Below are 17,944 nucleotides of genomic sequence, written 5' to 3' on the forward strand. Positions count from 1 at the left end.
AGGTAATTAAATTTCCCTGCACCATTGTCCCAGAATAGGTATCAGATGATGTTGAATGCCTTACGTTGGGCCACTGTCTGAATTTAACCTCTACGTAGTCAGGTTCTGGATTAGTGGTGCTGGAAGAGCACAGCAGTTCAGGCAGCATCCAAAGTGCAGCGAAATCGACGTTTCGGGCAAAAGCCCTTGTTTCCATCATCTGCATTGTTTTTACCTCTATGTTGTCAGGCTGAGGGTTGGTATTATTTGCAGCAGGGTCCACAAGTTTTGTAGTTCCTTGTTTTTCCATGTTTCATAACGTCTAGTTGGAACCGATTCCTGTCCTGCAATATCAACAAAGCTTCCACCAGGGTGGTGGCTCTCTACAGGGTGAATGTTCACCTGCACTGCCTCCAACTCAGAATGAAGACCACTCCAACCACTGTCAGTACACAGGACACGGGGTGTACCCTGGCTTGAGCTCAAAACCATCGTTCGTGGAGGCGTATTAGAAAATGTCTCCTGGATGTTTAGTCTCAGGCTCAAAGATAATTAAAGCTACATGCTCCCATTGTACAACACAATGCAACTCCATATGTGTCAAAATGCACAGTGAGCCACTGAATAATGTGGTTTAATTTTCATACCTTGGTAGTCTCATTTCAACAAGGCAGACATCAATGATGACATTCAACATCAGCTCCAGTGTGCAAGGCAGACTTTAGTCAACTGAGAAACAGTTGCTGACAAGGTTCTGAAGCCTGACACCAAGCTCATGACCAACAGGGCTGTTGTTCTGCTTGCCCTTCTGTTACATGTAAACGAGATAGAAATATTGTATAATAACATAGTTCAGTCTGACATGCTCCTGTTAAATGGCAGCAATCTGCAGATATTAAAGTCTTCAAATCCTGATCCCCAAAAGTGATTTGCGTTCTTAGAAGATTGATCGAAATAGTCAAATTAATCATAGTATTGTGCTGTCTCTGGCCATCTACTTTTAAGACTTTGTCCTCATGATTTGCACTACCTATTTAGCAACAGATGGCAAAGGTAGAGTTAAGTGAGTGAGAGAAATAAAAATGACTTCTTCTGGCTGCTTCTAAGTTCAATTTTCCTAGATCTCCCTGTAGCAATAGTTTGACTGCATTCAATTATTTGACATGACCAAATGTTTTGCTTTCTGCTTATTTCATATATTTTAATTCTTCTGACCAAGCCTGGGTAGGAAGTTTCCTCATCTCATGTAAACTCAGCAAAGGTTCATGATCTACATAACAGATCCAGCACTGATTCTATAAAGAGCCCACACAGAAACTTATTGTGAAATTCTCCGTTCATGTCACTGGAGAAGTTTGCCCAATTATATACAGCTTCCATTGTACATATCACCATCCTCATCCACATTTGATTGAAGGGATTAATATTTTAAAGAGCTCAGAAACCTTCGTTAGCCACAGTTATAAGTACCTCCCAACTTCCAAACCCAAATAATTTGAATAATTTTTTTCGTTTGTGTTGTCATTTTATATACCCCAACTGTGGTTGGCTTAACACCAATGCCCCTTAGGGAAGGAATTCTGTCATCCATACCTCGGTTTGGTCTCCACAATCACCCTCTGAAATGGTGTGGCTAACCATTCCATTCAACTGCAAATAGGAACGGCCAATAAATGCTTGCCTTATCAGTGAAATTAACGTCTCATGAAAGAATAAATGCAAAGTATCTATGTTGCACTCTGTGCCAGCAAGAGGGAAACCTGATACAGGTGTCTCAATTTCCCACAGCAAAAAGCCAACTCTGTCTTTAAATTAAAAAGAATTCACCAATTGTTTTGCAAATTCAAGACCTGCTAATGTGCTTTACCTTTCAAAGTTGCACTATCAACAAGTAAATTGCTGTTCAGAAAATGGTGTCTCACAGGGAATTGAGGGGATAAAAGGCATCGTGTGAATTTATGTCAAACTCATGTTACATATAATAGCACAGTTGCCTGGATGACTTCAGATCTAACAACATTCCAGAAACCTGACATCATCCAGGACAGAACAGTATGTCTGAGCCCATTCAACAGCTCAAATATATATTGCGTCAACACTGGCACAGTGTTTTCCATCTAAGATACACACTAGAGGAACTGAATATTCAAAATTATCTATGGGTGGGTTTGGGGAAATATGAGAGGGTGCTTTGCTTGAAAGAAGAATGTCACTGCTCTCATGATGTTTGCTCCTAAACATAACCTTCCTTTCCAGATACTGATTGATCTGTTGTGTTTGTGCCTGCTTGCTAACATGGTGCCACTATCTAAGAAAGGGGGTAAGGACAAGCCAGGGAATTACAGACCAGTGAGCCTAATGTCAGTGGTGTGGTGGGCAAGTTGTTGGAGGAATCCTGAGGGACAGGATGTACATGTATTTGGAAAGGCAAGGATTGATTAAGGATAAGTAACATGGCTTTGTGCGTGGGAAATCATGTCTCACAAACTTGATTGACTTATTTGAAGAAGTAACAAAAGATTGATGAAGGCAGAGCGGTAACCATGATCTATATGGACTTCAGTAAGGTGTTTGACAGGGTTCCTCATGGGAAACTGGTTAGCATGTTAGATCTCGTGGAATACAGGGAGAACTAGCCATTTGGATATAGAACTGGCTCAAAAGTAGAGGACAGAGGGTGGTGACAGAGTGCTGTTTTTGAGACTGGAGGCCTGTGTCCAGTGGAGTGCCAGAAGGATTGGTGCTGGGTCCATTACTTTTCATCATTTATATGAATGATTTGGATGTAAACTTAAGATGTACGTTTGCAGATAACACCAAAATTGGAGGTGTAGTGGACATCGAAGGATACCTCAGATTAGGATCTTGATCAGATAGGCCATTCGGCTGAGGAATGGCAGATAGAGTTTAATTCAGATAAATGAGAGGTGCTGCATTTTGGGAAAGCAAATCTTAGCAGGTCTTTTACACTTAATGGTAAGGCCCTAGGGAGTGTTGCTGAACAGAGACCTTGGAGTGCAGGTTCATAGCTCCTTGAAAGTAGAGTTGCAGGTAGATAGGATAGTGAAGGTGTTTGGTATGCTTTCCTTTATTGTTCAGAGTATTGAGTACAGGAGTAGGGAGGTTATGTTGCAGCTGCACAGGATAATGGTTAGGCCACTGTTGGAATATTTCGTGCAATTCTGGTCTCCTTCCTATCGGAAGAATGGTGTGAAACTTGAAAGGGTTCAGAAAATATTTACAACGATGTTGCTAGGGTGACCTTATAGAGGTTTATAAAATCATGAGGGGCGTGCATAGGGTAAATAGACAAGGTCTTTTCCATGGGGTGGGGAGTCCAGAAGTAGAGGGCATAGGTTTAGGGTGAGGGGGAGAAGATATAAAAGAGACTATGGGGCAATGTTTTCACGCAGAGTGTGGTGTGTGTGTGGAATGTGCTGCCACAGGAAGTAGTGGAGACTAGTACAATTACAACATTTAAAAGGCATCTGGATGGGTACATGAATAGGAAGCATTTGGAGGGATATGGGCTGGGTGGGACTAGATTGAGTTGGGATATCTGGTCGGCATGGATGAGTTGGACCAAAGGATCTGTTTCTGTGTTGTACATCTCTATGGTTCTATGTTATTGCCATTCTTAACTTCGAGCACTTGCAACTAGTTTAAAAAAAAAGAGCATTTTCAAAGATAAATACATTTTCAAATTATTTCAGACCAAACTGCTTTTCATTATGAAGTGTCACTGGACCAGAAACATTAACTCTATTTTCTCTCCACAGATGTTGTCAGATCTGCAGAGCTTTTCCAGCAATTTCTGATTTTGTTTCTGCATTTCAGTATACAGAATCCCAATTACTCGAGTCAAATCAACAAACATTTCAAATGTTAACATGTTTATTGGTAAGTACTGGTCAAGGAATATATATCAAATCTCAAAATGACAATATGAAGTGTTTTCTACTCCCACACCCTCAAAGCTAGAATTGTTTTAACACTGATACAGACATAATTGCCACATACAAATAATCTAGTTATAATATATATAATGTGTGACTAAAATACTAAAAGTGGCATATTCAGTAATAACAAATGTATTTTCTTTACATGATGTATTCTGTTTGACTAGAAGTGCTTTTTGTTTCTTTTGCATTTAGTTATGCAAATAACAATACAGAAATTACTGAACACTAATGTAGGTACAATGTTACATAATTACCCTTAAAAGCCATTAGTAGTCAAACCATTCAAAAGATAACAGAATACACACGCAACCTCACAAGAAAGCCCATTAAACTTGCTGAAATTTTTTTAAACATTTTTGCTTTTTTTTCAAAATAGCAACATTATAAAATCAAGGTAAAGAGAGAGATAGTCACCACAGAATTACTTTAAATCAGTTATAATTTTCAGTGCTATTACATTTCAAAACCAAGCATTATGGACCAGGCACAGATAATATTGATTCAAAGAGGCAGTGTGTAGCTGGACTTCTTTTAGACTGAAAACTCCCCACAAATTCCTTTCCACTGTCTTGAGGTAGTTTTAAAAAAATGTGAGTCTAGCATCAGACCATTTACGTTATGAGGCCAAGCCTATGTGTTGGCAAAGGAAACTACCTTAGGTGTTACCAGACAGTCAATGGAAAAGAATAATATGCTGTATTATGCACAGTGTAATGAAGCATTACCAATGGTCCAAATGGGGAGAAACATTAGCTGTTCTAAAATGATGGTCTCAAGTTGTATACCTTCAGGCCCTATTGATCCATTATTGACATTTGTTTTATTCTCCTCCCCTACCCTGGCCTTCCCTCCCCTGTACAAACGTGTGCAGACAGGAGACAGACTGCGCAATTGAGTGTCATCGTCCTTTGCTGTATCCCGGAAAGAACTGATCCAGAATGGACTGCAGAATCTTGTTGGGAACCATGTTGTAATCCTTTCCAAGTTCATGGCGACAGGCAGGACAAGTGTAGACTTGGGCCCGGAATGATCGTTGCAGGCAGCTCTGAGGGAGAGAATAAAGGAATCTATAAATTCAAAGTTTCAATCTGTTGTGAATAGAGTAAATGCTTCAGGCAGGTCTGCAGTACTTATCTTGGACCAGGTCCCTAAAAGGTTCTCTCAGTTTCAGTAAGGATGGCAAAAGTTGAGGAGGATGGAGTTACTTGGGGTGCTCCTCCTTCACCTGTTACTTGTTGCTCACTGTCTATTTCCTTCCCCCTTATTTCTTTGCCTACTATCTCGAGTATATTATACAGCATTGGTCTCCTTATTTAAGGAGTAAATGGGTGTAAATGCATTGGTAACAGTTCAGAGAAAGTTCACGGGATTAATACTTGGTATAGATGGGTGTCTTATAAGGAAAAGCAGGCTAGGCTTATATTCACTGACTGTGTGCCTTTTAAATCTTTCCCCTCACCTAGGTCCTCTAGCTTTAGTCTTCACTACCCTGGGAAAAAGACCTTAGCTATTCACCCTGTCCATGCCCCTCGTGATTTTATAAATGTCTATAAGATCACCCTTTAGCCTCTGTTGCTCCAAGGAAAAAAGCCCCAGCCTTTTCAGCCTCTTCTGATTGTTCAAACCTCAGCAATATCCTTGTAAATTGGAAAAGGTTCAGAAAAGATTTAGCAACATTTTTTCTATAGCAAGGAGACCAGAACTGAATGCAATTTTCTAAAAGTGGTCTCACTAATATCATGTACAGCTGCAACTTGATGTCCCAACTCCTATACTCAATGCACTGAGCAATGAAGTCAAGCATGCCAAATGCATTCTTCATCACCCTGTCTACCTGTGATTCCACCTTCAAGGAACTAAGCATCTGCACCCCAGGGTATCTTTGTTTGGCAACACTCCCAAGGAATCTACCATGAACTGTACAAGTCCTCCCATAGTTTGCCTCACCAAAATTCAATACCTCACATTTACCTAAATTAAACTCCTTCTGCCACTCAGAGTCATAGAGCCATACAGCATGAAAACAGATCGCTTCAGTCCAACCACTCCATGCCAATCATGTTCCAAAACTTGGCCAATCCCACCTGCCTGCACTTGGCCCATATGCCTCCAAACATTTTTTTAAAATTATATGTTTTATTTATATACATTTTTGAATATTACAACAAATACAAAACCAAACAATTCAAACCAATGTAAAAAAAACACTAATTACATAGATAAATAAATAAGAACTAACTAAAAAAAATCATGATGGCAATAATAATAATAATAATAATGATAACACAGTTCAATGAAGCAAAGCAATAGCCCTTGACCATTGAGCACATAAATTTATACATATTTATATGTTCGTAGTTTCTTCTGTCTTGATACTAGATTCATTAAACAGAATTGCTCTGGCTATATAAAGGCTCTTATTAGTATGGCAGACAAATCTGTACCCAAGCAGTCCATTAGAGATGTGGAGCTTATTCAAGGAAAAGCTCCTGTGTGTCCTAGATAAGTATGTACCTGTCAGACAGGGAGGAAGCTGTAGAGCGAGGAGCCGTGGTTTACGAAGGAAGTGGAATCTCTGGTCAAGAGGAAGAAGGAGGCTTATGTTAGGATGAGATGTGAAGGCTCAGTTAGGGTGCTTGAGGGTTACAAGGTAGCCAGGAAAGACCTAAAGAAAGAGATCAGAAGATCCAGGACGAGGCATGAGAAGTTGTTGGCGGATAGGATCAGGGTAAATCCTAAGGCTTTCTATAGGTATTTAAGGAATAAAAGAATGACGAGAGTAAGATTAGGGCCAATCAATGATAGTAGTGGGAAGTTGTGTGGAGTCAGAGGAGATAGGGGAAGCACTAAATGAATATTTTTCGACAGTATTCACTCTAGAAAATGACAATGTTGTCGAGGAGAATACTGAGATACAGGCTACTAGACTAGGTGGGATTGAGGTTCACAAGGAAGAGGTATTAGAAATCCTGCAGAGTGTGAAAATAGATAAGTCCCCTGGGCCGGATGGTATTTATCCTAGGATCCTCTGGGAGGCCAGGGAGGAGATTGCCGAGCCTTTGGCATTGATCTTTAAATCGTTATTGTCTACATGAATAATGCCAGAAGACTGGAGGATACCAAATGTGGTTCCCCTGTTCAAGAGGGGGAGTAGAGACAACTCTGGTAATTATAGACCAGTGAGCCTTACTTCAGTTGTTGGTAAAGTGTTGGAAAAGGTTACAAGAGATAAGATTTATAATCATCTAGAAAAGAATAATTTGATTAGGGATAGTCAGCACGGTTTTGTGAAGGGTAGGTCGTGCCTCACAAACCTTATTGAGTTCTTTGAGAAGGTGACCAAACAGGTAGATGAGAGTAATTTGGTTGATGTAGTGTAAATGGATTTCAGCACAGTAGGCTATTGTTCAAAATGCGGAGGAATGGGATTGAGGGAGATTTGGCAGTTTGGATCAGTAATTGGCTTGCTGAAAGAAGACACAGGATGGTTGATGAGAAATGTTCAAGCTGGAGTCCAGTTACTAGTGGTGTACCACAAGGGTCGGTGTTGGGTCCACTGCTGTTCATCATTTTTATAAATGACCTCGATGAGGGCGTAGAAGGGGAGGTTAGTAAATTTGCAGATGACATTAAGGTCGGTGGAGTTGTTGATAGTGATGAAGGATGTTGTAGGTTACAGAGAGACATAGATAAGCTGCAGAGCTGGGCTGAGAGGCAGCAAATGGAGTTTAATGCAGACAAGTGAGAAGTGGCAAATGGAGTTTAATGTGGACAAGTGTGAGGTGATTCACTTTGGTTGGAGTAACCGAAATGCAAAGTACTGGGCTAATAGTAAGATTCTTGGTAGTGTAGATGAGCAGAGAGATCTCGGTGTCCATGTACACAGATCGTTGAAAGTTGCCACTCAGGTTGACAGGATTGTTAAGGCGGCATACAGTGTTTTAGCTTTCATTAATAGAGGGGTCGAGTTCCGGAACCATGAGGTTATGCTACAGCTGTACAAAACTCTGGTGCAGCCGCACTTGGAGCATCGTGTACAGTTTTGGTCACCACATTATAAGAAGGATGTGGAAGCTTTAGAAAGGGTGCAGAGGAGATTTACTAGGATGTTGCCTGGTATGGAGGGAAGCTCTTATGAGGAAAAGCTGAGGGACTTGAGGCTGTTTTCATTGGAGAGAAGAAGGTTGAGAGGTGACTTAATAGAGACATATAAGATAATCAAAGGGTGAGATAGGGTGGACAGGGAGAGCCTTTTTGTCCAAGTATGGTGGCGGCGAGCACGAGGGGGCATAGCTTTAAATTGAGGGGTGATAGATATAGGACAGATGTCAGAGGTAGTTTCTTCACTCAGAGGGTAGTAAGGGTATGGAATGCTTTGCCTGCAACGGTAGTAGATTCGCCAACTTTAAGTACATTTAAGTCGTCATTGGACAAGCATATGGACGTACATGGAATACTGTAGGTTAGATGAGCTTCAGATTGGTACGACAGGTCGGTGCAACATCGAGGGCTGAAGGGCCTGTACTGCGCTGTAATGTTCTCTAAAAGAGCTGCCATGTCTTATAAAAGTTCTCAGATTTATGGTGCACCATACTTGTGAGAAAGTCTAAGGGGATGTGTTCCATGGCTAGCTTACGCCAGCCTGACAACTCCAGGGATTTTCAGACAGCCATCCTAACAGAATATTCTTTCTTGCACAAAAAGTGAGGATACTGAAAAGCCTTTTCTTGTGTGCGTCTAATGGAAATGAATTAATAAGGCCAAGAAGAGGAGATACCGGGTCCATCTCCACCTCTGTTTGGCGCTCCAGTATATCCACAGCCTGTGGCAGGAGCAGAGCCAATGAGTGAGTGTGCCCATCCTCACTTTACATTTAGGACACATTGGAGATGCTTCCGCTTTAAATTTTGAAAGGCGGTCTGGAGCCAAGTGGACTCTGTGAAGAATCTTCAATTGCAGGGCATGGGTTCTGTTGCAAATCGAGGTCTTTGTTGCATTTTCCCAGATATCCTCCCATACTTCAGAAGAAATCTCAACTTGCAACTCCCTCTCCCATACTCGTCTGAGGGACTCTCTCCCAATAGATGATAAACATTGCTGACAGAAAGTGTGCTCTCAGCACCCACGTTTCCCTGTCTGACCTATGAGAATCAGTTAGAAATGTGGTCTCTTTTTGTATGAAATTTCTAATTCAATAAAACATAAGAAGTCCCTACTGGGCAACCCATATTTCTGAGCCAACTGATCAAAAGACATCAGTATATTCCCTTCAAATAAATCACTCAGGCAAGGCACACCCCTAGCTGCCCATTGTTTAAACCCTGAGTCCATTATTCCTGGCTGAAAACCCAGCATACCAACTATGGGTGTAAAGAATGATGTTTTGGCAATATTGTCCTCACTCTGATGCACTGCCCTCCATGCTTTAATAGTATTAATAACTATTGGACTATGACAATATTCTTTATCAGTCCTCATTTTGTCCAAAAACAAAAGGTTAATACAGGGGCATCTTGCCTGAGATGCTTCGATTCAAGAGTCCAGTGCTGGAAAAGCACAGCAGGTCAGGTAGCATTCGAGGAGCAGGAGAATCAACATTTCAGGCATAAGTCCTTCAAACGTCGATTCTCCTGCTCCTCGGATGCTGCCTGACCTGCTGTGCTTTTCCAGCACCACACTCTCGAAACTGAGCTACAACATCTGCAATCCTCACTTTCTCCTCCCTGAGATACTTCGATGTCCAACCAAAGTGAGTGAGGGTACCCTTGGGCCCAATCATTCATGTTAGATAGCACGTGCATAACTGATAGCTTTTGATATCTGGAAGGACCATCCCTCTCAGCCTGTCAAGTAACTGCAGTTTAGTCGGTTTAATTAGGGGTCGCTTGCAATACCAGATAAAGGAACTGAACCAGCCATTCAGTGTTCTAAATAATTGCTTAGTAAAAAGCAGAGGTTGCATTCGCATTGGATACAGCAGGCAGGAGAGAATGTTCATTTTAATGAGGGCTATCCGACCGAACCAAGAGATCTGACGCACCTCCCAATGACAAAAGTCCTGCTTCATTCTGTCGAATAAAAGGGCAAAATTGACTTTAAATAGCCAATCAAAGAAAGGAATATACCTACATAGAGAAAGCCCTCCTGTGACCATCCAAAGGGAAATCAAAACTCGCTCTCAGGATCAGGCATTCTAGGGAGACCACGCATGGGCACGGCCTCTGATTTCATAAAGTTGGTCTTATAATCCGAAAAACCACCTAACAAATTATATTGCATCAGGTGTGGCACTAAAACTGTTGGGTTTGATAAGAAAACAAGAACATCATCCGTAGACAGTGCAATCTTATATTACTTTGTCCCCACTTCTGGAGCGATAAATTGGGATCCCTACGTATTGCCTCTGCCTGCAGTTCAATTATCAATATGAAAAGCAACGGTGATAAGGGACAGCCCTGTCGACTGCCTCTATGCAGACCGAAATTGTTTGACCGCACACCATTGGTGAGCACCACGGCAAGAGGGTCATGATCCAAAACTTTGACCCATCTGATAAAGCCCTCACCCAAGCCGAACCGCTTTAAATTACAAAAAAGATATGGCCACTCAACACAGTCAAATGCCTTTTTCGAGTCTAAAGACATCACTAGCTCCTATACCAATCTCTGTTGACATCCTTGAATCATGTTAAGTAACCTCCTGAAATTATTTGACGATCTGCAACCTATTATAAACTCTCTCTAATCCTCCTTAATGATGGAGGGCAGTACAATTTCTAGCCTTGGTGCCAAAGTCTTAGATAAGACTTTGCAATTGACATTCAGGAGTGAAACGGGCCTATAGGAAGCACAATCCTCCAGGGCTTTCCATTTTTTAGAGATGGTGGGAGAGGCCAAGACTATGCAAGTCATTAAACATACTGAGCATCGGGCCTGAAAATATACTTATAAATTCCTTATAGAAGTCACTGGGGAGCCAGTTAGGACCCGGTGCCTTTCCATTCTGGAGCTGCCTCACAGACTCCTGCAACTCTTGCTCTGACAATGGGGCATTGAGAGACTCTTGCTCAGCAGTCACTCCTGGAAGGTCCAAATTCTGAAAAGAAATACTCCGTCCTAACCAGCCCATCCTCACAACTTTCAGACTAGTATAGTTCAGAGTAAAATATCTGAAATGCTGCAATAATCCTTTTAGAATCATGAATTAAATTTCCAGTGTCCTCCCTGATCGAGGTAATGGCTTGTGGGGGCACTCCTTTTCCTGGCAAGGTACGCTAGATACTTGCCCGGCTTATCCCCATACTCGAACAACCTTTATTTTGCAAACATATGTTCCCTCTTAGCTGTCTGTGTGAGCATGGAGTTCAGTGTACGCTGTGATCCTCTGTAGTTTAGCCAGCAAGGGCCTGTCAAAATATACTGTTTCAGCTGCTTTCAGATGGGTCTTGAGCAAGCATTGCTGCTCATCCATCTGCCATCTCTTACTGACAGAATAGGAAATTACTAACCCCCTAGCACAGGCTTTAGCAGTTTCCCAGAGAATGGATGGATTACTGGTCAAGCCTGAATTAACGTCTAAAAAAGCCCTGAAATCAGTAGAAAAGAACTCAGTAAACTTGCTATCCTTGAGGATGAAGGGGTTCCAGTCACCAATGCCTCAACCCTTCCACAGTATCCTTACTCTTGACCATTAAATACACTGGGGCGTGGTCAGAAATAGTGATATTGCCAACTGTACATGACACTGCCAAGCCCAAATGCGCTGCAGGGGTCATGTCAAAAAAACTCAATCCTAGTATGGGCATAGTATTCGAGAAGAATGTGATATCCCGACCAGGAAGGTGAAGGTTCCTCCAAACATCTACCAATCCCAATTCAACACACAAATCCCTTAATTGCTTAGAACACGAAGAGGATATCAGGGGGCTTTTGGGCAATCTGTTCACTGGAGGATCTATTAGACAATTAAAACCCTTCCCTTTGATAATATGCTGAGATGCAAGGTTAACTAGTCTAGAAAGTACGCCTGTCAAGAACTTAAGGGGGTGGGCTAGGGGACAGTAAACATTTAAGATGCCGTATTCTTCTCCATGTATTAGAGCTTTAAGGGTTACAAATCACCTGTGTGTATCTTTAATACACTCTAACAACTTCAATGGGAGATTCTTTCTAACAAAATGGCCACCTCTCTACTCCTTGTAATGAAAGATAAGAATTAAACCTGGTCATACCCATTCTGTTGCAGTTTCAAATGATCTGCATCATCTAGGTGTTTCTTGCAAGAAGGCAACATCCACCCTCTCCCTTTTAAGACTGGAAAGTACCTTCTTCCTCTTGACCGGTGACTCCCCTTAACGTTCCAGGTGCACCGCTTGAACACATTCTTCGCCATAACCTTCTATAGCACCATTTAGACTCCAGAGAGGGAGAACTCAAACTATAGATTGCTGAGCTTCAGTGCAAGAAAATCCACAAAACCCAAAAACTACATAAACTAAAATAACTACAGCCAACAAATCTACAAAACTTACAGAAACTAGATACACCGAAAACAAATACACAAAAAAAATCACCAAAGGCACTGATTAGAGTAATTTACCTTCCATTCAGAGGGGGCACCTACACATCCCACAACTCTACTTAACCATCCCAAACACCCTCTCAATTCCCACCAGCTAGGGTCATGCCACACACACTGGCAACCCGGTAGGAAAAAATATAAAAGCAAGATTAGTACTATAAACAAGTTAGTTAGAGATAAATATATCACCCATCCCTTGGTATAACTTAGATTAGAGGTTAAAGGTTAAACTCTATACATCCTGACCACAATTTAACACAACTTATTACCAACAGAAAGGAGAGTCTACCAAGTCCACTCTAAAGGAGAACAAACCCGAACAGCTCTGTCCTCTATGCCGACTTGTTCGTCCGACTTAAGTCAGCATGTTCACAAAGTTCCTCGCTTTCTCTGGTGAGTCGAATAAATGTATAGATCCGTTATAATTAATCCGAAGCACCGTTGGATGTCTTAGAGTACTAGATCCCAAGCTCTTTCAACCTCTTCTTGATGCAGTCGTAGGTCTTCCTTTTCTGAATCACAGCCGCCGAAAAGTCTTGAAAGAACATGACCCTGGAGCCCTCACACACTAAGGTCCTAGGATCCCTGCCTTGGGCTCTGGAAGCTTCCATGACTCTGCCTGTCTTTATAACATTGGAATCTTACCAAGACAGGACGGGGGTGCTGGACCATACCTGGTTTTCGTGTCGAGACCTGGTGGGCTCTCTCAAGTTTTATCTTTCCCTTTGCAACCTCCAATCTAAGGAATTCTGGAACCACTTCTCAAAAAACTCCCATCTCCTCAACTTCTCACCTTTCATCTCCCCCAGTATGCCAACAACACACAGGTTCTTTCTTCTGTCCCTGTTTTTGAGATCATCCACCAGATTCACCTGTGTTTCCAGGGCTTCAATCCGGCTCTTGGAGGATCAGTCTCTGCCTCTACCCTGGCAGCCTGGCGCTTGACGTTATCAGTCCTTTTCCCCAGATCTTGCAGCATAGCAGATACTGGAGCCAACTTCTCCTTGATTTTTTTTTCAAATCTGCTTCCCCAGGACCTCGCGAGATGTGGCCAGCTCCTCAACCAGGGTCTGGTGAGTAAGCAAGCCTGCTGCTTCAGTGGACTAGGCCGTGGCTCCGACCCTTGGTGAGCTTCCTCCTTTCTTCGGCATTCTCCCGCAATAAAAACAAAGGTAAGTGAGGTTTTCAGGTTCTTTAGCTCTTTTACTGCATTTTTACTCTCAGTAACGTGGATGGGACAGGTTCTAGCTCTGTCCTGTCGATGTTGTGGCGTGGAGCCCAGCAAATGGGATCCTAACAGGATGCCGCCATCTTGGATCCCCCTCCTAACATTTCTTATTCATGTACTTATCTAATGTCTAGTAAATGTTGTCAGTGTACCTACATCTACCATATCCTCTGGAAGTTCATTCTATATGTGAACAAATTCTGGAAAAATGTTGTCCCACATATATTTTTAAATTTTTCCCTCTCGCCTTAAAAAATATATCCCTGGTCTTGAAATCCCTAACCTGAGGGAAGACACAGTTGTTCACCTTATACCCCTCATGATTTGGTAAACCTCTATACAGTCACCTCTCAAGTTCCTACACACCAGTGAAATAAGACACAGCTTATCTAGCCTCTCCTTATTACTCAAACCCTCTATTCTTTGGCCCAACGGCCCATCTGATCAAGGTCTCGTTGTACTCTGAGATAACTGTCTACCACACCAACAATTTTGGTGTCATCTGCAAACGTACTAACCATACCTCCTATATTCACATCAAAATTATTTATATAAATGCAGTCATAGAGATGTACAGCACGGAAACAGATACTTTGGTCCAACTTATCCATGCTGACCAGATATCCTAAATTAATCTAGTCCCATTTGCCAGCACCTGGCCCATATCCCTCTAAACCTTTCCTATTCATATACCTGTCCAGATGCCTTTTAAATAATATAATTGTACCAACTCCCACCACCTTCTCTGGCAGCTCATTCCATATACGCACCATCCTTTGTGTGAAAAAGTTGCTCCTTAGATCCCTTTTAAATCTTTCCCCTCTCAGCCTAAACCTATACCCTCTGGTTCTGAATTTCCCCATCCCAGGGAAAAGATCTTGTCTATTTACCCTATCCATGCCTCTCTTGATCTTAAAAACTTCTATAAGGTCACACCTCAGCCTCCGATGCACTAGACAAAACAGCCTAAGCAGTGGACCCAGCACTGATGCTTGCAGCATACCACTGCACACATGCCTTCAGTCTGAAAAAAAAAATCCTCTCTGACTTTGACTAGTTCTCAGACATTTCCTTACCACCTTTCTTAAATAATGGCACCACATTAGCCACCCTCCAGTCTTCTGATACTTCATTCGTGATTGTCGATGATACAAATACTTCAGCAAGGGGCCCAGCGACCTCTTCTTTAGCTTCCCACTATTTATTTCCCCAAGCTCCCTAGCCTCCATGTCCTTGTCTACAGTAAATACTGATGCAAAATATTAATTTGGTATCTCACCCATTTCCTGTGGTTCCACACATTGACGCCCTCGTTGATCTTAAGGGACTCTATTCCCTCCTTAGTTACTCTTTTGCCCTTAATGTATTTGTAGAATCTCTTTGGTTTCTCCTTAACCCTATTTGCTGAAGCTGTCTCAAGTCCTATTTCTGTCCTCCTAATTTCCCTCTTCAGTGTCCTCCTGCACCCCATAGACCGCAAGGAATTCATTTGATCCCAACTGTCTACACCTGACATATTCCTCCTTGTTTTTCTTGACCAGCGCCTCAATATCTCGAGCATTCCCTACACCTACTAGCCTTACCCTTTAGACTAATTGGAGCATGCTGGCCCTAAACTCTCATTATTTCAATATGGAAAGCCTCCCATTTTTCAACTGTCCTGTTACCTGTCAACAGCCTCCCCTAGTCAACTTCTGCAACTTCCTGTCCAATAGCATGAAAACTGGCCTTACTCCAATTTAGAACTTCAACTTCTAGATCAGGTCTATCCTTTTCCATAACTATTTTAAAACTAATTGAATTTTTATCATTTACCCCAAAGTGCTCCCCCACTGACACATCAGTTACTTGCCCAGCCTTGTTTCCCAAGAGAGGGTCAAGTTTTGTTCCTTCTCTTGTAGGTACATCAACATATTGGATAAGAAAATATTCTTGTACATGCTTAGCAAATTCCTCTCCATGCAAGCCCTTAACACCACAGCAGTCCCAGCTTAGGTTATTTTAACTTTCCAAACATATGATTATTATTACTCTATTATTCTTACAGATAGCCGAGATCTCCTTCCATATTTGCTTCTCCATGGAAGGGAGTGGGGACCAGAGCTGAGCTGTGCCTTTGGGTTTAACTAACTTCAATCTTGTTTCTCCCAATCTTGTCTTCTGCCAAACTGACTTTGGCAGAATTCACCTAAACAGGTGATTGGAAGCAGGTTGTCTTTTAGCCTGGGATCTCCTCCCACTCCCAGCCTGCCTTATGAACAGATTTTTGGGAGAAGGAGGAAACAGCCTAGGGTGGGGGCGGTGTTCGCCCTCACTTTCAAGGTTCACTCTACATCTTTCCTTCTCCTACTTGTGCCCTCACTTTCCCTCTCAGAACACATCCCTCTCATGCATGTCCCACTCCCTTCTTTCCTTTGGTGTGCTCTTGCACTCTCTCCCCTCAGAATGTCACACTCTTCCTCTCACTCTCCTCTTCACTCCACCAGAACCCTCCCACTCTCAGCCAAAGTGCACGTACACACACGCGCACACAGTTTCACTCAGCCTCACCCACGCTCATAGACCCCCACCCTCCAATACTCCCCTTGTGAGACTTGAACATTTTCCACATGGTGGACTTCCTGGTGTGCCTTCACTCCACTCTCCCACAATCCTGCTCACTGCGGAGCCTAACAGAAGCAGATGTGGGGATTGGACGGGCAGTTCTACAGCAATTTTCAAATCCACTTCCTCACCAGATCCACGGGTCTTGATCCAAAGCCTCATGGACCATGTACACAGCTGTGATGGGCTGCATACACAGCCATAATCTGACACGTGCTATGGCCTGCGGGCTGCCTGTTTGACGAGCCCAGTTTATATGAACTCAGTACAGCTTCAAAAGAACAGTGCTGGCAAGCTACAATACAAATAGAACCAGTTCCATTCAGAAACCTGGTTAGCATGGATGAGTTGGGCTGAAGGGTCTGCTCCTGTGCTCTGTGACTCTACAATTCTATATTAGAGCTTACATGTTTTTGGTGAGTGGATCACACCAACCCACCAATTCAATTCAATTTTCACAAAGATGACATTTTTACGAAAGATATTTATACCTTGACATCAGTTCTCCAAGCTGATGTAATTCTAAAACAACCGTACTTGCTGTGTACAATCTTATAATCACACAGAATAGATTCTGATGCAGGTCATTTCTTATTAAAGTAGAATGATATATAGTTCTTCCCTCTGCTTCCTGAGATTGTTTGTTCCAATTTATCAAACCAAATCATACCAGTTACCACTATTGGTAGGCGAACTCTTACAGAGAATAGTAATAAATTATTTGATGATAACAGGCATCATTGTGGAAGCCTATACTGCCTACCCAATAAATTTTATTATGGAATCAGGGCCAGGAACACAAACTAATTTTACCCCCCTCACTTTCCCAAGAAATTGTGAAGCCAACTGTAGCATCCTACTGCAGCCAGCCTTCCATCCTTAAAAGATATCAGCAAATCAGATAATTATCGATGGCTGTTGCGATGGTCACTATCACAGAGTTCTGTTTTCAATTCCAGATTTTATTCATTGAGATTATCCTTCACCAGTGCCATAGTGGGATTCGATCATTAGTCTGACTCTCGGAGTCACTAGCCCAGTGACATGGCAGTTGGGACGACTCACCTTGCAAACGTTGTGCTGGCATTCTGTTGTGATTGGCTGGAAAACCAACTCCTGGCAGCAAATACACATGAAGATCTGCTCGGTTTTCCTCAAGAATTTCTGTGCGTGGAGGAAGAATAAAAACAGTAGTTGTGAACTAACAGCGTAACATTCGAAGACAGACATATATGTTTGGGTAAATCCTGTCTTGGAAACGTACCGGGCCTTCCATAAGAGAGGCAAGTGCTTCATCCCAAAGTTTCTTATTCAAGCAGTCCTCTCTGATGAGCCATTGTTGCTGTGGTGTGAGCTGGTAAGTTTCTCCCTCAGCATCATCCTGAGAAGGCTTTGCAGTCTTTGGAGGTGGTGGCATAGTCACTGTGGCAGCGCTGGCTATATCAGACAACAAAAACAATGAGGCTAAGTTCTTTGTAAAATGTCAACTCCTTCCCATCTACAGTACTCCCATGATGAGGAAGCATCCCTTCATACTCCCCGCGCAGCACTGCCTATTGTCAAAAGCTTTGTGTAGTCTCTGTAGTGCCAT

The 17,944-nt window shown here is 42.3% G+C and overlaps 1 protein-coding gene across 2 annotated transcripts in view; it reads right to left on the reverse strand.

The window, feature by feature from the left end:
- Positions 1-3,855: 3,855 nt before the first annotated feature.
- The window catches only part of LOC132824474 (E3 ubiquitin-protein ligase UHRF1-like), a 177,086-nt gene continuing 162,997 nt past the window's right edge, over positions 3,856-17,944 (reverse strand). For both annotated transcript variants that reach the window (XM_060839043.1, XM_060839034.1), the window contains 3 exons: positions 17,618-17,790; positions 17,419-17,517; positions 3,856-4,986 (listed from right to left, as the gene is read on the reverse strand). In XM_060839043.1, coding sequence (XP_060695026.1) covers positions 4,840-4,986; positions 17,419-17,517; positions 17,618-17,790 — 419 coding nt within the window. In that variant the 3' untranslated portion in view covers positions 3,856-4,839. The remainder of the gene's footprint in view (positions 4,987-17,418; positions 17,518-17,617; positions 17,791-17,944) is intronic.

This window comes from Hemiscyllium ocellatum, chromosome 2 (genome assembly GCF_020745735.1).
Source record: "Hemiscyllium ocellatum isolate sHemOce1 chromosome 2, sHemOce1.pat.X.cur, whole genome shotgun sequence".
Classification (NCBI taxonomy): Eukaryota; Metazoa; Chordata; class Chondrichthyes; order Orectolobiformes; family Hemiscylliidae; genus Hemiscyllium; species Hemiscyllium ocellatum.